The sequence below is a fragment of the Sturnira hondurensis genome, unplaced genomic scaffold, assembly GCF_014824575.4.
Source record: "Sturnira hondurensis isolate 20B ecotype Veracruz unplaced genomic scaffold, ASM1482457v3 Scaffold0011391, whole genome shotgun sequence".
In the NCBI taxonomy this organism is placed as follows: Eukaryota; Metazoa; Chordata; class Mammalia; order Chiroptera; family Phyllostomidae; genus Sturnira; species Sturnira hondurensis.
This window is the reverse complement of record NW_028084022.1, coordinates 1,242,236-1,258,016: the sequence shown is the minus strand read 5'-3', so window position 1 is coordinate 1,258,016 and position 15,781 is coordinate 1,242,236. Positions and strand designations below refer to the sequence as shown.

The window sequence follows — 15,781 nt, the reverse complement described above, 5'->3', positions numbered from 1 at the left end:
ACAGGTCCCCTGTGGGGGGCATGGGAGAGGCAAACACACACTGATCTTTCTCTCCCTCTCTTTCTCTCTTACCTTCTCTCTGAAAAACAAAATAGCTGTTTGTTGGTTGAGATACAGCAAAGCACTGGTGATGAATTACCCCTCACAGGAGAACTGGTGAGTTCAGAAAATCTTGTGTTCTTTGGGTAGATGAAAGGGAGAAGACAGAAAGGCTGATGAAACATGTCCCACAGAAAGTTAGAGACAAGGCAGGCTGAGAGATACAAGATAGGTCTAAAAACAAAAAGTGAAAGACTTGACAATTATTGGAAGTATAGAACAATAAGAACGTAAGTCTAAAGTTCCATAAGAGAATGAACAAATTTTAAAAAACAGAAATATAACCTAAAAAGGAACATTCTCAAGAAAAAAAGAACGAATATGTAGTATGCATTGCAATGTCTTGAGATTAAATAACATTTCAACTGGCCCCACCAGTTCTATAAATTCATGTGCTTTTGCAACCAAAATACCAGGGTAAGAACATATTAAAACAATCAAATGTTTGGTACTCTTTGTTGCCATGAAAAAGCAAAATGAAGAAAATCCCACTCATTTTAGCAATTTTAAATGCTAATTTTTATTTACTGCTAACTGTGCAAAGGACACCAATTCAATACTGTGCAGTAAATCAGTTACATAAGTCCAATATTAAGCAATATAGCAAGCACATGGGATAAATCTAAAGCTGAGCACCATGTGCCTTCGAAACTGATATAACATCACAGAATGCAAGTCAGTTTAGACAATTCTTAAGAAACCTGAAGAGATCATTTAATATTGTTAGTTATCTAGAAACAAATACTCTTAGTTTTATTTTCTAGAGAAAAGTGGAAGTTAATCGAATTTTGTTGTTTAATATGATGTCTGACAACAAAACCAAGGAAACTATTTGTATAACTTATTCCTTTTATCAATTGGTACCATAAATAATGTAACATTGACAGGCTGGCTGACAGGCAGACAGCTGAATACAACAAAGAATGCTCAGCATGGGGCTAGTTGTACATTCATCTCGATTTCCTTATTCATAGCCCAAAATAGTATTTCTTTATTGTAAAGTACTATTTTAAATCAAAAGATAATCTTAAAGACAGATAATAGTAACCACTCTAAACACCTAAATCACTTAAACACTAACATAAATGTTTTTAAAAAATCAAAACAGCAAGAAAAAAAAGCAGTGCAAGAACAAATCACACTGCAGAATCTTACATATTCTGAGGTACATAATGACAAGCTGAGGAAGGTGAAGTAATATAGCCAACTGGCCCAGGATTCATAGCACCATGAATCTGAGGAGAACCACCATATGCTGCACCAATGGGATTCCAGGGGGCAACATAGGAATAATCTGGCACAATGGGAAGGCAGGAATCAAAACCAGGCAAAGGTGGTTGCCCACAGGGTTCTGACATCACTGGAAAATACACTGCTCCATGAGGGACAGGCACAGGGTCACCATTTGGAAAAGTACCTGAAACAAAGAATACATGTAATACATTTTATATACAAAGATTCATTAAACACCAATATAAATGGATGTTCTTATAGGTAAAAATGAAATTTAGCCTTAACTCTGGGAAAGATCACAGCAATTGCACCAGGAGCACTTTAGATACAAAATGTGATTAAAACAGGCTACTGATACGACAAGATGGCTGTAGAGTAGATGGAAGCTACATTAACTTCCCAGGACCAAACTGGAATTACAAATAAATTAAAGAAAAATTACCCTGAATAACCAACTGAACACTAGCTGAACAGACTCCTTATAACCAAGGACATATGGAAGAAACCATTTCACCACAATGAGACTAGTAGGGAGAGCAGAGGAGGCATGAGAGACTTGGCTGGAATCCCACAACTGGCAACTGAAGTTCTGGAGGGATGTTTCAGAGCGCTGGGGGGGGGGGGGGGTCCCACTAAGCACAGTGGAGTCTAAACTCCAAACTGGGCTCCCCAGCCTATAGCACCAGAGCCAGGAAGGAACCCAGATAACAAGTCAGCTGTGAAAAGCAGCAGGGTTTCTGCCTTCCAGAGAGAGATGGATGGAGATGAAGAGAGTCTCTTAAAGGGCCAACACAAACTTTCACTTGCAGCCACTTACCCTGGGCTGTGGCAGAGGGAGGGCAGAGTGAACTAGACACACTTAAGAAGAGTCTGGGGTTGTTGGCTCTGGGGAGAGAACTAAAAGAATGGCTGCCAGGATCCCAGTGCTGAGTCATTCCCCATACTACGGAAGACATCTTTCTCAGGCAGAGCACTCCTCTCCAAGTAGCATCAGCTGGAGAGGAAGCAGTAGCCCCATCCACAGGAATTATTCTGACCCACCTTGTGAAGTTCAACCAGGCCCAAGTACAGCTGTAGGTTACTATCTCCATGATGACGTTTAAGACCAAAGGCAGGCAGATCTCTGGGAACTTTAGCTGACCCTCCATCAGGCCCAGTTGTTGGTAAAGCAGGCCTGTGTGCACAGTCTGGTTCTTTCTGCACATATCCAGGCCCAACAGAGGGAGCCACAAGCTTTGGGTCACTGATAGCTCCAAACAGGCTTCCCAGGGCCAATCACAGGCAGTGTCTGACATAGGTCTGCACCAGAGTTTGCAGCTCTACCAAGTTTATAAAAAACAAATACAAAGAAGCAGCCAAAACAGGAAGACAAAGAAACAGGCCCCAAATAAAAGAACAAGATAATTGTCCTGAAGACAAGCTAAACAAAATGGAGTCTAGCAATTTATCAGATATAGAATTTAAAGTAATGATTATAAAGAAGTTCAACAGTATGAAAAAAGACACAGAAACCATAAAAAAGACCAATCAGAATTAAAGAACACAATATCTGAAATAAATAATACACTGGAAGGAATAAATAGTAGGGTAGAAGAAGCACATAACTGCATCAAGGACTTCGAAGACAAGGTAGAAAAAAACACCCAAGCAGGGTAGCAAAAAGAGACTTAAAAAATGAAGAGTTTAAGAAACCTTTTAAACAGTATGAAGCCTAGCAGCATCCACATCATGAGAATACCAGAAGGAGAACAGAACAAGAAAAGGATCAAGAACCTATTTGAAGAAATAATGACCGAAAACTTCCTTAACCTGGTAAAGGGAAAAGACACACAAGTCCAGGAAACAGAGAGAGTCCCAAACAAGTTGGACCCAAAGAGGCCAACGTCAATATATATCATAATTAAAATGATAAAGCTTAAAGACAAGAAGAGAATCCTAAAACCCACACGAGAAAAGCAGGTAGTTACTTACAAGGGGGCAACACTTAGAGTGGCATCTGATTTCTCAACAGAAACATTTCAGGCCACAAAGGAGTAGTGTGAAATATTCAAGGTGATGAAAAGCAAGGACTTACAACCAAAGCTACTTTACCCAGCAAGGCAATCCATTTAAAAATGAAGGAAATTCCAAGACAAGAAAAAGGAGTTCATTAACATCAAATGAGTACTGCAACAAATATTAAAGGGCTTGCTAGAAGAAGAAAAGAGAAAGGGAAAAAAGAGGAAAACAGCCTAACAATAAAATGGCACTAAATACATTTCTATCAATAATTACCTTAAATGTAAATGGCTTAAATGCTCCAACCAAAAGACATAGGGTAGCTGAATGAATAAGAAAACAAGATCCATATACACGCTGCCTCTAAGAGACCTACCTCAGATAGAAAGATACACAAGACTAAAAGTAAAGGGATGGAAAAGATGTTTCGTGCAAATGGAAAGAAAAAAAACTGCACTGGCAATACTTGTATTCAACAAATAGACTTTTAAAAAATATTTTATTTATTTATTTTTAGAGAAGAGGGGACAAGAAGGAGAAAGATCAGGAGAGAAACATCCATGTGTGATTGCCTCTCCTGAGTCCCATGCTGGGAACTGGCCCGCAACCCAGGCATGTGCCCTGACTGCGAATCGAACTGGTGACCCTTTGCTTCATAGGCCCGTGCTCAATCCACCGAGCTACACCAGTCAGGGTCAAAAAATAGACTTTAAAACCAAGGATACAGTAAGAGACAAAGACACTATGTAATGATAAAGGGAACAATCCAACAAGAGGATATAACCCTAGTAAACACTTCTGTACCTAAAATAAGAGCACCCAGATATGTAAAACACATCTTGATGGACATAAAGGGAAAGATAGAAATATAATCATAATTAGGGATTTTAATATCTCATTGACTTCAGGCAGGAAAATCAACAAGGAGGCAGCTGCCTTGAATAACAGGCTAGATAAAATGGATTATAATTGATATTTTCAGGGCTATTCACCCCATAGCAGCACAATATACATAATTTTCAGATGCACATGGAACATTTTCTAGGATAGACCACGTAGTAAGACACAAAACAAGTCTTAAAAAATTTCAAGAAGATTGAAATGGTATCAAGCATCTTTTCTGACTACAATGCTACAAAACTAGAAATCAATCACAAGAAAAACACTGAAAAAATACAGAGAGACATGGAAGCTAAGTAACATGGCATTACACAATGAATTGGACAACAACAGTATCAAGGAAGAAATCAAAAGATACCTTGAAACAAATGAAAATAAGGACACCACAATCCAAAATCTATGGGACACTGAGAAAGCAATCCTAAGATGGAAATTTAAAGCATTATAAGTCTATTAAAAACAACAAAAACAACAAGAAAAAGCTCAATAAATAATATAACCTCACACTTAAAGGGACTTGAAAAAGAACAAGCAAAGCCCAAAGTGAGTAAGATGAAGGAAATAACAAAGGTCAGAGCAGAAATAAACAAAATAGGTTATACAAAATGATTTAAAAAATCAATGAATACACAAGTTGGTTCTTTGAAAAGATAAACAGAGAAGATAAACTTTTAACCAGACTCATCAAGAAAAACAGAGAAAGGATGCAAATAAAAAAATCAGAAATGAAAGAGACAAAATAACTGACACCAAAGAAATACAAAAGATTTTAAGAAAATACTATGAACAATTATATGCCAACAAACTGGACAACCTGGATGAAATGGATAAATTCCTAGAAACATACAATCTTCCAAAAATAAATCAGGAAGAATCAGAGACTCTAAATAGATAGATACACCTAATGAAATTGAAGCAGTAACTCCCAACAAACAAAAGCCCTGAACCAGATGGCTTCACAGTTGAAGTTTACCAAACATTCTAAGAAAAACTAACACCTCTCCTTCTCAAACTATTTCATAAAATTCAAGAGGAGGAAAGGCTCCCTAGCTCATTTTATAAGGCCAGCATTATTCTAATTCCAAAAACAGATAAAGACACTACAAAGAAAGAAAATGACAGGCCAATATCCCTAATGAAGATAGATGCTAAAATTGTCAAAAAAAAATTAACAAACCAAATATAGGAATGCATCAAAAAGATCATACACCACAATTACAGTGGGATTTATTCTGGGATTGCAAGGTTGGTACAACATTTGCAAAATAAATAAATGTGATTCACCACATAAAATGAAGAACAGAATCCACATGATCATATCAATAGATGCAGAAAATGCATCTGATAAAATCCAACAGCCATTTATGACAAAAACTCTTAGCACAGTGGGAATCGAGGGAACAAACATTAACATAATAAAGGCAATATAAGACAAACACTACCAGCATCATACTCAACAAGAAAAAACTACAAATGTTCCTTTTAATACCAGGAACAAGCCAGTGATGTCTGCTTTCACCTCTCTTATTCAACATAGTACTGTAAGCCCCAACCATAGGAACAGACAATAAGAAGAAATAAAAGACATCCAAATTGAGAATGAAGAAAACTGTCTTTATTTGCAGATGAACCACTATGTATTTGAGGTACAGAGAGAACCCCAAAATTCCACCAAGAAGCTACTAGAACTGATAAATGAATTTAGCAAAGTAGCAGGATACAAAATTAATATCCAGAAATCAGTTGCATTTTTACGTACAAATAACCAACAAAACTGGAAACTAGGGGGAAAATCCCATCTACAATTGCTTCAAAAAGTAAAATACCTAGGAATAAATCTAACCAAGGATGTAAAAGACCTGAACTCTGAAAATTATAAGACACTGAAGAAGGAAAATGAAGAAATTGCAAATAAGCAGAAGCTCATACCATAGTCATGAATAGGAAGAATTAGCATCATTAAGATGTCCACACTACCTAATACCATCCACAGATACAACACAATTCCTAACAAGATTCCAATGATGTGTTTCACTGAACTAGAACAAGTATTTCAAAAATTTACATTGGACCACAAAGGACCCTGCATAGCAACTGCAATACTGAGAAAGAAGAAGAAAGTTGGAGGAATCATGCTACCTACCTACTTGCAAACTATAAGGCCACAGTAATCAAAACAGCATGGTTCTGGCATAAAGGCACACATGTAGATCAACAGAACAGAATACAGAGCCCAGAAATAAACCCACACTTTTAGAGTCAGTTAATATTCAACAGAGAAAGCAAAAACAAAAAAATGAGCTAAAGATCGTCTATTCAATAAATGGTACTTGGAAAATTGGACAGGTATGTGCAGAAAAAATGAAACTAGACCACCTTCTTACATCACACACAAGAATAAATTCAAAATATATTAAAGACTTAAATATTGGAGTGAAGACCATAACAATCCTAGAAGAAAATACAGGCAGTTCCTGGCTGCTGTGGCTCAGTGAATTAAGTACCAGCCTGCGAACCAAAGGGTCACTGGTTTGATTCCCAGTCAGGGCACATGCCTGGGTTGCAGGCCATGTCCCTCTACTTGGGGGCGCACAAGAGGCAATCACACATTGATATTTTTCTCCATTTTTTCTCCCTCCCTTCCCCACTGTCTAAAAATAAAATAAAAAATCTTTAAAATTTCAGACATTGCTCATTGCAATATTTTTACTGATATATCTCCTAGGGCAAGGGTAATGAAAAAAAAAACAAACAAATGGGACTACATCAAAATAAAAAGGTTTTGCAGAGCAAAGGAAACCATCAACAAATAAAAAGACAAACAGCAGAATGAGGAACATAGTCTCCAATACATCTGACAAGGGGTACTATCCAAAATTTATAAAAAACTTTCAAAAATCAAGCCCCAAAAGAAAACAAAAAATCCAATTAAAAAGTTGGCATAGGACCTGAGTAGGCACTTTTCCAAAGAGGACATACGGGTGGCCAATGCTCAACGTCACCAATCATCAGAGAAATACAAATTAAAACCATAATGAAATATCACCTCACACCTGTCTGAATGTCTATCATCAATTAATCATCAAACAAGTGCTGGTGAGAATGTGGACAAAGGGGAACCCACTTGCACATTCACTGGAAAGGTAGATTGGTTCAAACACTGTGGAATGCAATATGGAGATACCTCAAAAAATTAAAAATGGATCTGTCTTTTGACGACCCAATAATCCTTCTTGGAATTTATCCAAAGAAACCCAAAACACTAATTTGAAAGAACATAAGTGCCCCTATGTTCACTGCAGCGTTATTTACCATCACCAAGATATGGAAGCAGACCAAGTGTCCATTACTAGATAAGTGGATAAAACAATTATGGGACATTTACCCAATGGAATACTACTTGGCCATAAAAAAGAAAATTACCCTCTGCAACAGCATAGATAGATCTGGAAAACATTGTGCTAAGTGAAACAAGTCAATGAGAGAAAGACAAATACCACATGGCTCTACTCACACATGGAATGTCATGAACAAACTGAACAAGCAAAATAGAGACAGACTCATACATAGCAGGATGACAGCTATGGGGGGTGTTTATGGCACAGAGGGATCAAGTAAAATGATAAGAGGTCTCATTGGCATGGACAACAATCTGGTGACTGCATGGGTGAATGGGGTATAAGGGTGCTAAGTGGCAATGGAAAAATACAATAAAAGCTTAAAAAATAGGCTACTGACAGATTATATGAACATTTCCTAATTTAAAAAATTTATACCCCCACACATATACATGCATGTGTATAAAGTATCAAATGTGTTCTATATATAGTGAGAGATATATTTCTGAGATGATTTTTACATCAAGAGACTAAATACATATAAAAACATTTGCTAGAGTCCTCCTAGTCAATTAAGTTCTAATAAGAGTTGGTCACAATTAAATCATCTAACAGTTTTCCAGCATAACACATATCATCCAAATAATTATTTTGTATTACTGTAGCAATTAAAAACTCAGGTATGCGTACAGTCCAGTCTATACTTTAAGGTATAGTTTTGAGGAACAGTTAAACATTTAAGTGTCATTTCCTACCATCATTTTCTTTTTTTTATTAAAAAAAGATTTTTTTTTTATTTCGAGAGAAAGGGGAAGGGGGAAAGAGAGGGAGAGAAACATCGACATGTGAGAGAAACATGGACTGATGATGGCCTCTTGTATGTCTCTAACTGGGGATCTGACCTGTAACCTACGCATGAGCCCTGTCTGTGGTTTGAACCTGAGATCTTTCATTTTGTGGGATGATGCCCAACTTGCTGAGACAAACCAAATGAGGCAGTCCTGGCATGACTGTAATTTAAACACAGTTTGCTACCATGGTATAATTTCACTGGAAATAGATGCTGTTGTAATCTTCCTACAGTAACTATATAAATATTAAGCAAAAAGGAGTACTTCATTACTTGGGATAACTTACATTAGCTCATTCTGTGAAATTAAGACTATCACTGTTTCATGGTTCACTAAAAACAAAAATAGCTGTATAAAAGGTATCTGGTACAGACTTTCAGCCAAGATGGAGGCATTGACAGATATGCTTTGCTTTCTTACACAACCAAAAGAAGGATGACAATCAATTTAAAAACAAAAACCACCCAGAACTTTCAGAAAATCAAAGTGTACGGAAGTCCAACAACCAAGAGTTAAACAAGAAACATTCATCCAGACTGGTAGGAGGGACAGAGACAGAGGGCCAGGGTGGAGATGGACAGCTGAGGTGTGGTCCCACATTCCTGTGTGGATAAACGAGGAGGAACAAGTGGGGAACAAGACAGACCACGCAAACCGCAACCCAAGGTTCCACTGCCAGAAAAGCAAGCCTCAAAACCTCTGGCTCTAAAAATGTGTCAGGGGGTGGAGTTCGGCAGTGAGAGAAACTGCCAGTCTCACAGGACAGTATATCGGAGGGGTCTATGGGGTCCTGGAACACACACAAGCCCACCCACCTGGAAATCAGCATAACAGCAGCACCTGGAAGGGCGCAATTCACTTGTGGGAAGTGGGGGAAATGAATGAAAGCAGGGAGAGCGCCAAGCAAATGGCACTGTTCCCTCTCTGACCCCTCCCCCATATTCAGCACTATAATGCAGCTTAGTGGGTTGCCCCACCCTGGCGAATACCTAAGGCTCTGCCCTTTACAATGTAACAGGTACGCTGAGACAAAGATATATAGACTAAATGAAAGAATGGATCAAAACTCCAGAAAAAGAACTAAGTGATGAGGAGATAGCCAACCCATCAGAGGCAGAGTTCAAAACAATGGTAATTGGGATGCTCAGAGAAATGATTGAATACAGCCGCAAATAGAAGGAAAAAAGTGAAGGCTCTACAAAGTGAAATAAAGAAAAATATACAGGGAACCAACAGTGAAGGGAAGAAAACCAGGATTCAAATCAACAATTTGGAACAAAAGGAAGAAATAACCATTCAACCCAAAGAGAAAGAAAAACAAGAATTCAAAAAAGTGCGGACAGGCTTAGGAACCTCTGAGACAACTTTAAACATTTCAACATCCAAATCATAGAAATGCCAGAAGGAGAGGAGGAAGAGCAACTAACTGAAAACTTATTTGAAAAACTAATGAAAGAAAATGCTCCCAATCTCGTGAAGGAAATAGGCATACAAGTCCAGGAAGCTCAGAGAGTCCCAAACAATTTGGAACTAAAGAGGACCACACAAAGCCACATCATAATTAAATTGCCCGAGATTAAAGGAGAGAATGTTAAAAGCAGCAAGACAAAAGGAGAGAGTTACCTACAAAGGAGTGCCTATAAGACTATCAGCTGATTTCTCAAAAGAAATCTTACAGGCAAGAAGGGGCTGGAAAGAAGTATTCCAAGTCATGAAAGGCAAGGACCAAGTAATCCAAGACCACTCTATCCGGCAAAGCTATCATTTGGAATGAAAGGGCAGATAAAGTGCTTCCCAGATAAGGTCAAGTTAAAGGAGTTCATCATCACCAAGCCCTCATTATATGAAATGTTAAAGGGATTTGTCTAAGAAAAAGAAGAACAAAATTATGAAGAGTACAATGACAACAAACTCATAACTATCAACGAATGAACCTAAAAACAACAACAAAAAAGAAAAACAACAAAAACACAAACTAAGCAAACAACTAGAACAGGAACAGAATCACCGAACTGGAGATCACAAGGAGGGTTATGAGCAGGGAGAGGTAGTGGGGAGAATGGGGGAAAATGTACAGGTAATAAGTAACATAAATGGTAGGGACAAAATAAACAGGGGGAGGTTAAGAATAGTATAGGAAATGGAGAAGCCAAAGAACTTATTTGTTTGATCCATGAACATGAACCAAGGGGGAGAATGATGGAGGGAATGGGGGTACAGGGTAGAGACGGATAAAGGGGAGAAAAAAATGGAACTGTAATTAGCATAATCAATAAAGTATACTTTAAAAAATATATCTGGTATAAAAGTGCAATAAAGATTGGTACTTTAATTTTTACTACCATGCACATCACACAACCATACTAAGAGTAAGATTCTATAGTGCTAATATTTGAAAACCATTAATATGCTTTTAAAAAGGAAGTAAGGAGAGAAGGGAAATTTACATTCCTCACTTGCACCAGGTACAGTATACTTATACATGAGGTCTCATTTAGTTCTTATAACAACCTGGCAAGTTCTTATAAATTCCCCGGCAAGTCAGGTATTTCCCACTTTATATACAATCAGGCTTAGGGAGGCCAAGTAATTTAGCCAACATCATAACTATCAAGTAGCACCACTGGAATGGAAACAGAATTGGTTAGGTTAGTCCACACCATTTCTTCTTAGCTCCTGCTGATTCTTTCCAAGAAGGGTCACCCAAAGATCCTATTCTAATTCCTTCAAAGTTCCTCACCATCTAATTACACTGTGAGCTTTTTACACCATTACATCATTTTTAATGCTCTTCTACTTTTTGGTATTTTGATCTGTTTACACTCTTAAAGACTGAGGATCCCAAATAACTGTATGGTTTATATCTATCAATATTCACTATGTTAAGAATCAAACTGAGAGTGTGAAAAAATACTAATTTGTGTAAAATAAAATCTTTATGTTAACACAACATCTAGGCAAAATGAGTTTATTTTCCCAAACAAAAGAGAATTTTGACACAAGTGGCATTGTTTCACACTTGCGCATGTCTCTAATGTATGGCTTAATATACAAGAGCTGGATTCTCATATCTGCTTCTGCATTTAATCTATTATGATATACTGTTTTGGTTGAAGTATATGAAGAAAATCTGGCATGATACAGTTATATACTTGGAAAAGAGAGAAGTCTTTTAATAATTAGCCTCTCCAGATAATTGTAGATCTTCTTTGATGCTACACCAAAACTAGGTAAGTAGTAGTTTCTCAAATATCAATATAAATGTGAATTTTTCATACTCCGTTAATAATAAAATCTACTGTTTAATCTTGCATTTTGGATAGATCTTCTATTAAATCATGCACACCATGCACTGGTAAATGGGAAAATATTATTTCCCTAAGTTACACAGTTTGAGACTATAAGAATGGTTGCTTTGCCTATAATTTCCCAAATGCTGACATATTTCATTACATGAGGTAAAAAAACACATTCATTAATAGCCCTAAGAAGCTGTCAAGGTCATGGTGGCGGATGCTAATCTTCCAAAATTTCAATGTTTATTTGAAAGCTAAAGTTTTTATCTATGACAACAAATATTTATCAGTTCTTTTTCTTGAAGTGGCAGGCTCTTATTGTTCATTTGAGAAAATGTCTGCCAGATCCCTCAGGTTGAATAACCATTATCTATTATCCTTTTAAGCAAAAATAATGTTCCATGTAAAAAGTTAGCTAGTTCATCTCCCAACTCAAAACCTCACAAATCCTTTTTTAAAAAGATTTTATTTATTTATCTTTAGAGGGGAAGGGAAGGAGAGGGATAGAAATATCAATGTATGGTTGCCCCTCATGCATCCCCTGCTGGGAACTGGCCTGCAACCCAGGCATGTACCAAATCCTTTTCTTTAAGTCAATCATCATATTCAGTATGCAGAGTGCCTGATGATTACTTGCCAATTTTGTCAGGAAGACTATTAAGTGCAATTACCCAGAGATAAATATTTAGCAAAAATAAGAGTATCTTTGATGAAACAAAAATAAGTAAAACTGTCACTTTTATATAATGAGTGTGTGGCAGTGAGGAAGTCTTGATTACTAACACAGTTTTTGGTGGCCCTGCCTTAATATGTGCTTAGGCGCCAGCAGTTTTACCCACCTCTGATTACTGCACCCTTAATACAAATATAACACAGCAAAAGGGACAAAGAAAATCTGTCTAATATGAATAGTTCTGGCCTCCTGGATCCCTTCAGAGGGTCTGAAGGACCCAGGACCCAATGGACCATCCTTTGAGAAACACTGAGTCAGTATTTAGACTTAATACAATATACAAAGGCCACTATTAAATTGCACACAATAAAATCAAATTGTCTTTCTTGCAGGTAATCTCATCACATACCATTTGCTGATGCTTCCACTTGGGTGTCATCTTGCCTCCCCACCTCATTGTACAACAGAGGGACGGTCTGATCTACCAGAGTATGTGTCTCAGTACAGACTGGATAATTCTCTACAGTTAGATGGTGTTGCTGCATCTGTGGCACACAGACCATGGAGTGCCAGTAGTTCTGGTGATAGCACTTGGACAAGAAAGGAAAAAAAAACAAGTAAACACTTTAAAACAATGGACAGTTTCCCTCTAATGTCCATTTCTTAAATTCCTCTCTAAAAAAAACAACAATAAAAAAAAAAACTTGGGCCATGATTTTCAAGTGGGGTAGCAATGATTTTTTTGATCTAAAAGATACGACATTTAGAAAATTTATTCTCTATTACAAGTTTAAGATCTTTTGCACTGTCTGTATTTATTTGGACCTAGGAATTCTCTAAGGAAAGTACTTGAAGGAAATTAGAGATATACACAATGATAGAGATGCCTTTTATATAATTATCTTTAGAAGCAAAACACAATGAACCACCTGAAAATTCAACAATAGGGAACTAGATTAATGAATTATGATATACCTATGATGGAACACAATACAGGCAAGAAAAATCATGCTGTTGAATATTTAAAGGAAAAATGCTCATACTATTAACTGAAGTTTACATAATATAGCATAGTACATATTTTGTAAAATATACTGAAAAAATCTATCAACATATACAGAGGTTATACAGGTGATTTTGATTTTCTTTATACTTTAGTATTTTCCAGATGTAATACAATGAATGCTATTACTTTTAATATGCAAATGTATTTAAATAATTTTCTTCATTTCCTTGTATTCTCATGATATTAAATGCAGGAGGGATATTTAAAAATGCCTTCGCCCTGTGGAATGAGTTACCATGTTTCCACATGTGACTATAATAAACTAATATAACTGAAGAGGCAGGTTTATTTTTCAATTCTTGAACTTGCTTTTATAAAATATAACCTCAAAAAACAAAAACCCACTTTACTAATCTTAATTTATAGATGTGTGGCAGTTGAGGAAGATAATTTTCTGGAAATGATATGTCCAACGTTTTAAGGAAATCAGTGTCTGGGAATATGAACTACTCTGAGTACTATTCAGGAGACAGGTTCTAGCTGCTAAATATTAAGATGCATCATTACTTTTCAGTAAATACATCATCTTGTTGTACCAGAAGACAAGAATATTTCAGGGAGGAAATGATCCCTGAAAGAATAAAATAAAAGAGCTCTTACCTGAAATCAGAGACACCTTTCTGTGGTATTAAGGTATTTGTCAGTACCAATCTTTTACAACTCAGGGGAGTGGTGAAAATCAAGTGTTTGGCAAATATCTATGAATACGTGAGTGCTTAAAAATAATACAGTTCTTTAAATGTCTAAATTATTGTTCACATGAAATGCAGAAATAGTCCTAGAAGTGTTTTAAGCAGGATAAATTACCCACTTATTATTTTGAGACAGAAAAACATAGTGAAGTGCTGGCACATGATGTTAAATATGGAGGCCAATATGTGCTAAAGTTGTACTGCTTAGAGTCTCCACCTACCACAATTTAACCACTATTTTTTAAGAGAAGCTGAAGCACTGGGAGGCTAAAGTAGAAAAGTGACCTATACCATCTTCAGAGATATTTTATAAAGATAGAAATGAAACCTCTGGCCTCCTTACAATGTTCTGGATTCTTAAAGTTCAAGACACTGATTATCGGTATAGCTTATATTTCTAATATACAGTTTATCAAGCAATTTTAACAGGATTCTTACCTGCAATCCCAGGTTGAAATAGTACTGCAAAACTTTTGTATCTAGAATTAAAATGTTTAATTTTAGTGATTAGGTGATGTAAACAATTAGATTACTACTTAAAAGCTTTTCTGTTTAAGTATTAAGGTAGATACTAATGTAGTCTTCCCACATCAACACCATGCTCAATTCTCCCTTATAGTAAATGACCATTTACCTACAGGTAAGATCACTTTTTGATCCAAGGTTTAATCACCAAATACATATTTTATTAATATTAGCAAGTGTTATAGGAATTCCACTCTACTAATATTTAAGAAGAATCTAGTATTTTCTTGCTCATCTCAAGACTAAAATTTTACATCAATACAAATCTACGATATAAGCAGTGGTACTGGTTCATGTACTGGTTATACATGGCTGAAAACCAAGGCACATCAGACCCCTAATTCCAAAAAAAACAAAAAACCCCAAAAACCCCAAAACTAACACTACAAAAAACCTTTCAAGTCTTCAAAATTCACCTGGAATCCTAAATATTAAATATTTACAGTAGGAATTTAAGAAAATAGAGAAAATTTTGTATTGACTCCTGCTTTTTAAGAAAATAGTTGAGAGTGCAAAGATACCTAGTTGAGAATCTTCTCCAAGGCAGACATGTAGATACCAAGAAGCAGCAGCAAGAGTAAGCTCAACCATCCACCTCTTCATCATGTAGAAGATACTCTTAGCTTTCAGTTGTTCCCTTCCCTAGTCACTTACTTAGCATTAGACTCTCAAGTCAATTTCCATTTGGCCCCCTACCCTACTCCTATTGGCTAACAAGAGATATGCTCTACAATTTAAAAAAATCCCAAACCTAAATAATCCTCACTCAAGACTCAAAATCCACTTACCTTGAGGCAGATCGCTGCCACTTGGATCACAGGAATAAGGTGGAGGTGGTGGTGGTAAATTTGAAGCCTCCCCCACCTCAGCAGGAAGAAGTGGAGGTGGTGGAGGAGGAGGTGGTGGTGGAGGAGGAGGAGGAGGAGGAGGTGGCAGCGGTGGTGGCAAAGAGGCAGCAACGGCAGGCAGGGGAGCAGAAAGGTATGGATAGGATGGTGAAACAATCACTAAAAAAGAAACAAAACATATAGTAACAACACAAAAGTAAGTAATTCATCTCCTACTACTTTTGTGCCCCAAACATGGTCAAATAACTCAAATTCTTATGGT

General features: G+C 36.7%; 1 protein-coding gene across 1 annotated transcript in view; it reads right to left on the bottom strand.

Moving 5' to 3' along the window:
- Positions 1 to 599: 599 nt before the first annotated feature.
- ALG13 (ALG13 UDP-N-acetylglucosaminyltransferase subunit) overlaps positions 600 to 15,781 on the bottom strand; it is an 88,657-nt gene continuing 73,475 nt past the window's right edge. Inside the window, 4 exon segments of the mRNA XM_037060165.1 lie at positions 600 to 1,516; positions 12,798 to 12,978; positions 14,585 to 14,625; positions 15,460 to 15,678. Coding sequence (XP_036916060.1) covers positions 1,251 to 1,516; positions 12,798 to 12,978; positions 14,585 to 14,625; positions 15,460 to 15,678 — 707 coding nt within the window. The 3' untranslated portion in view covers positions 600 to 1,250.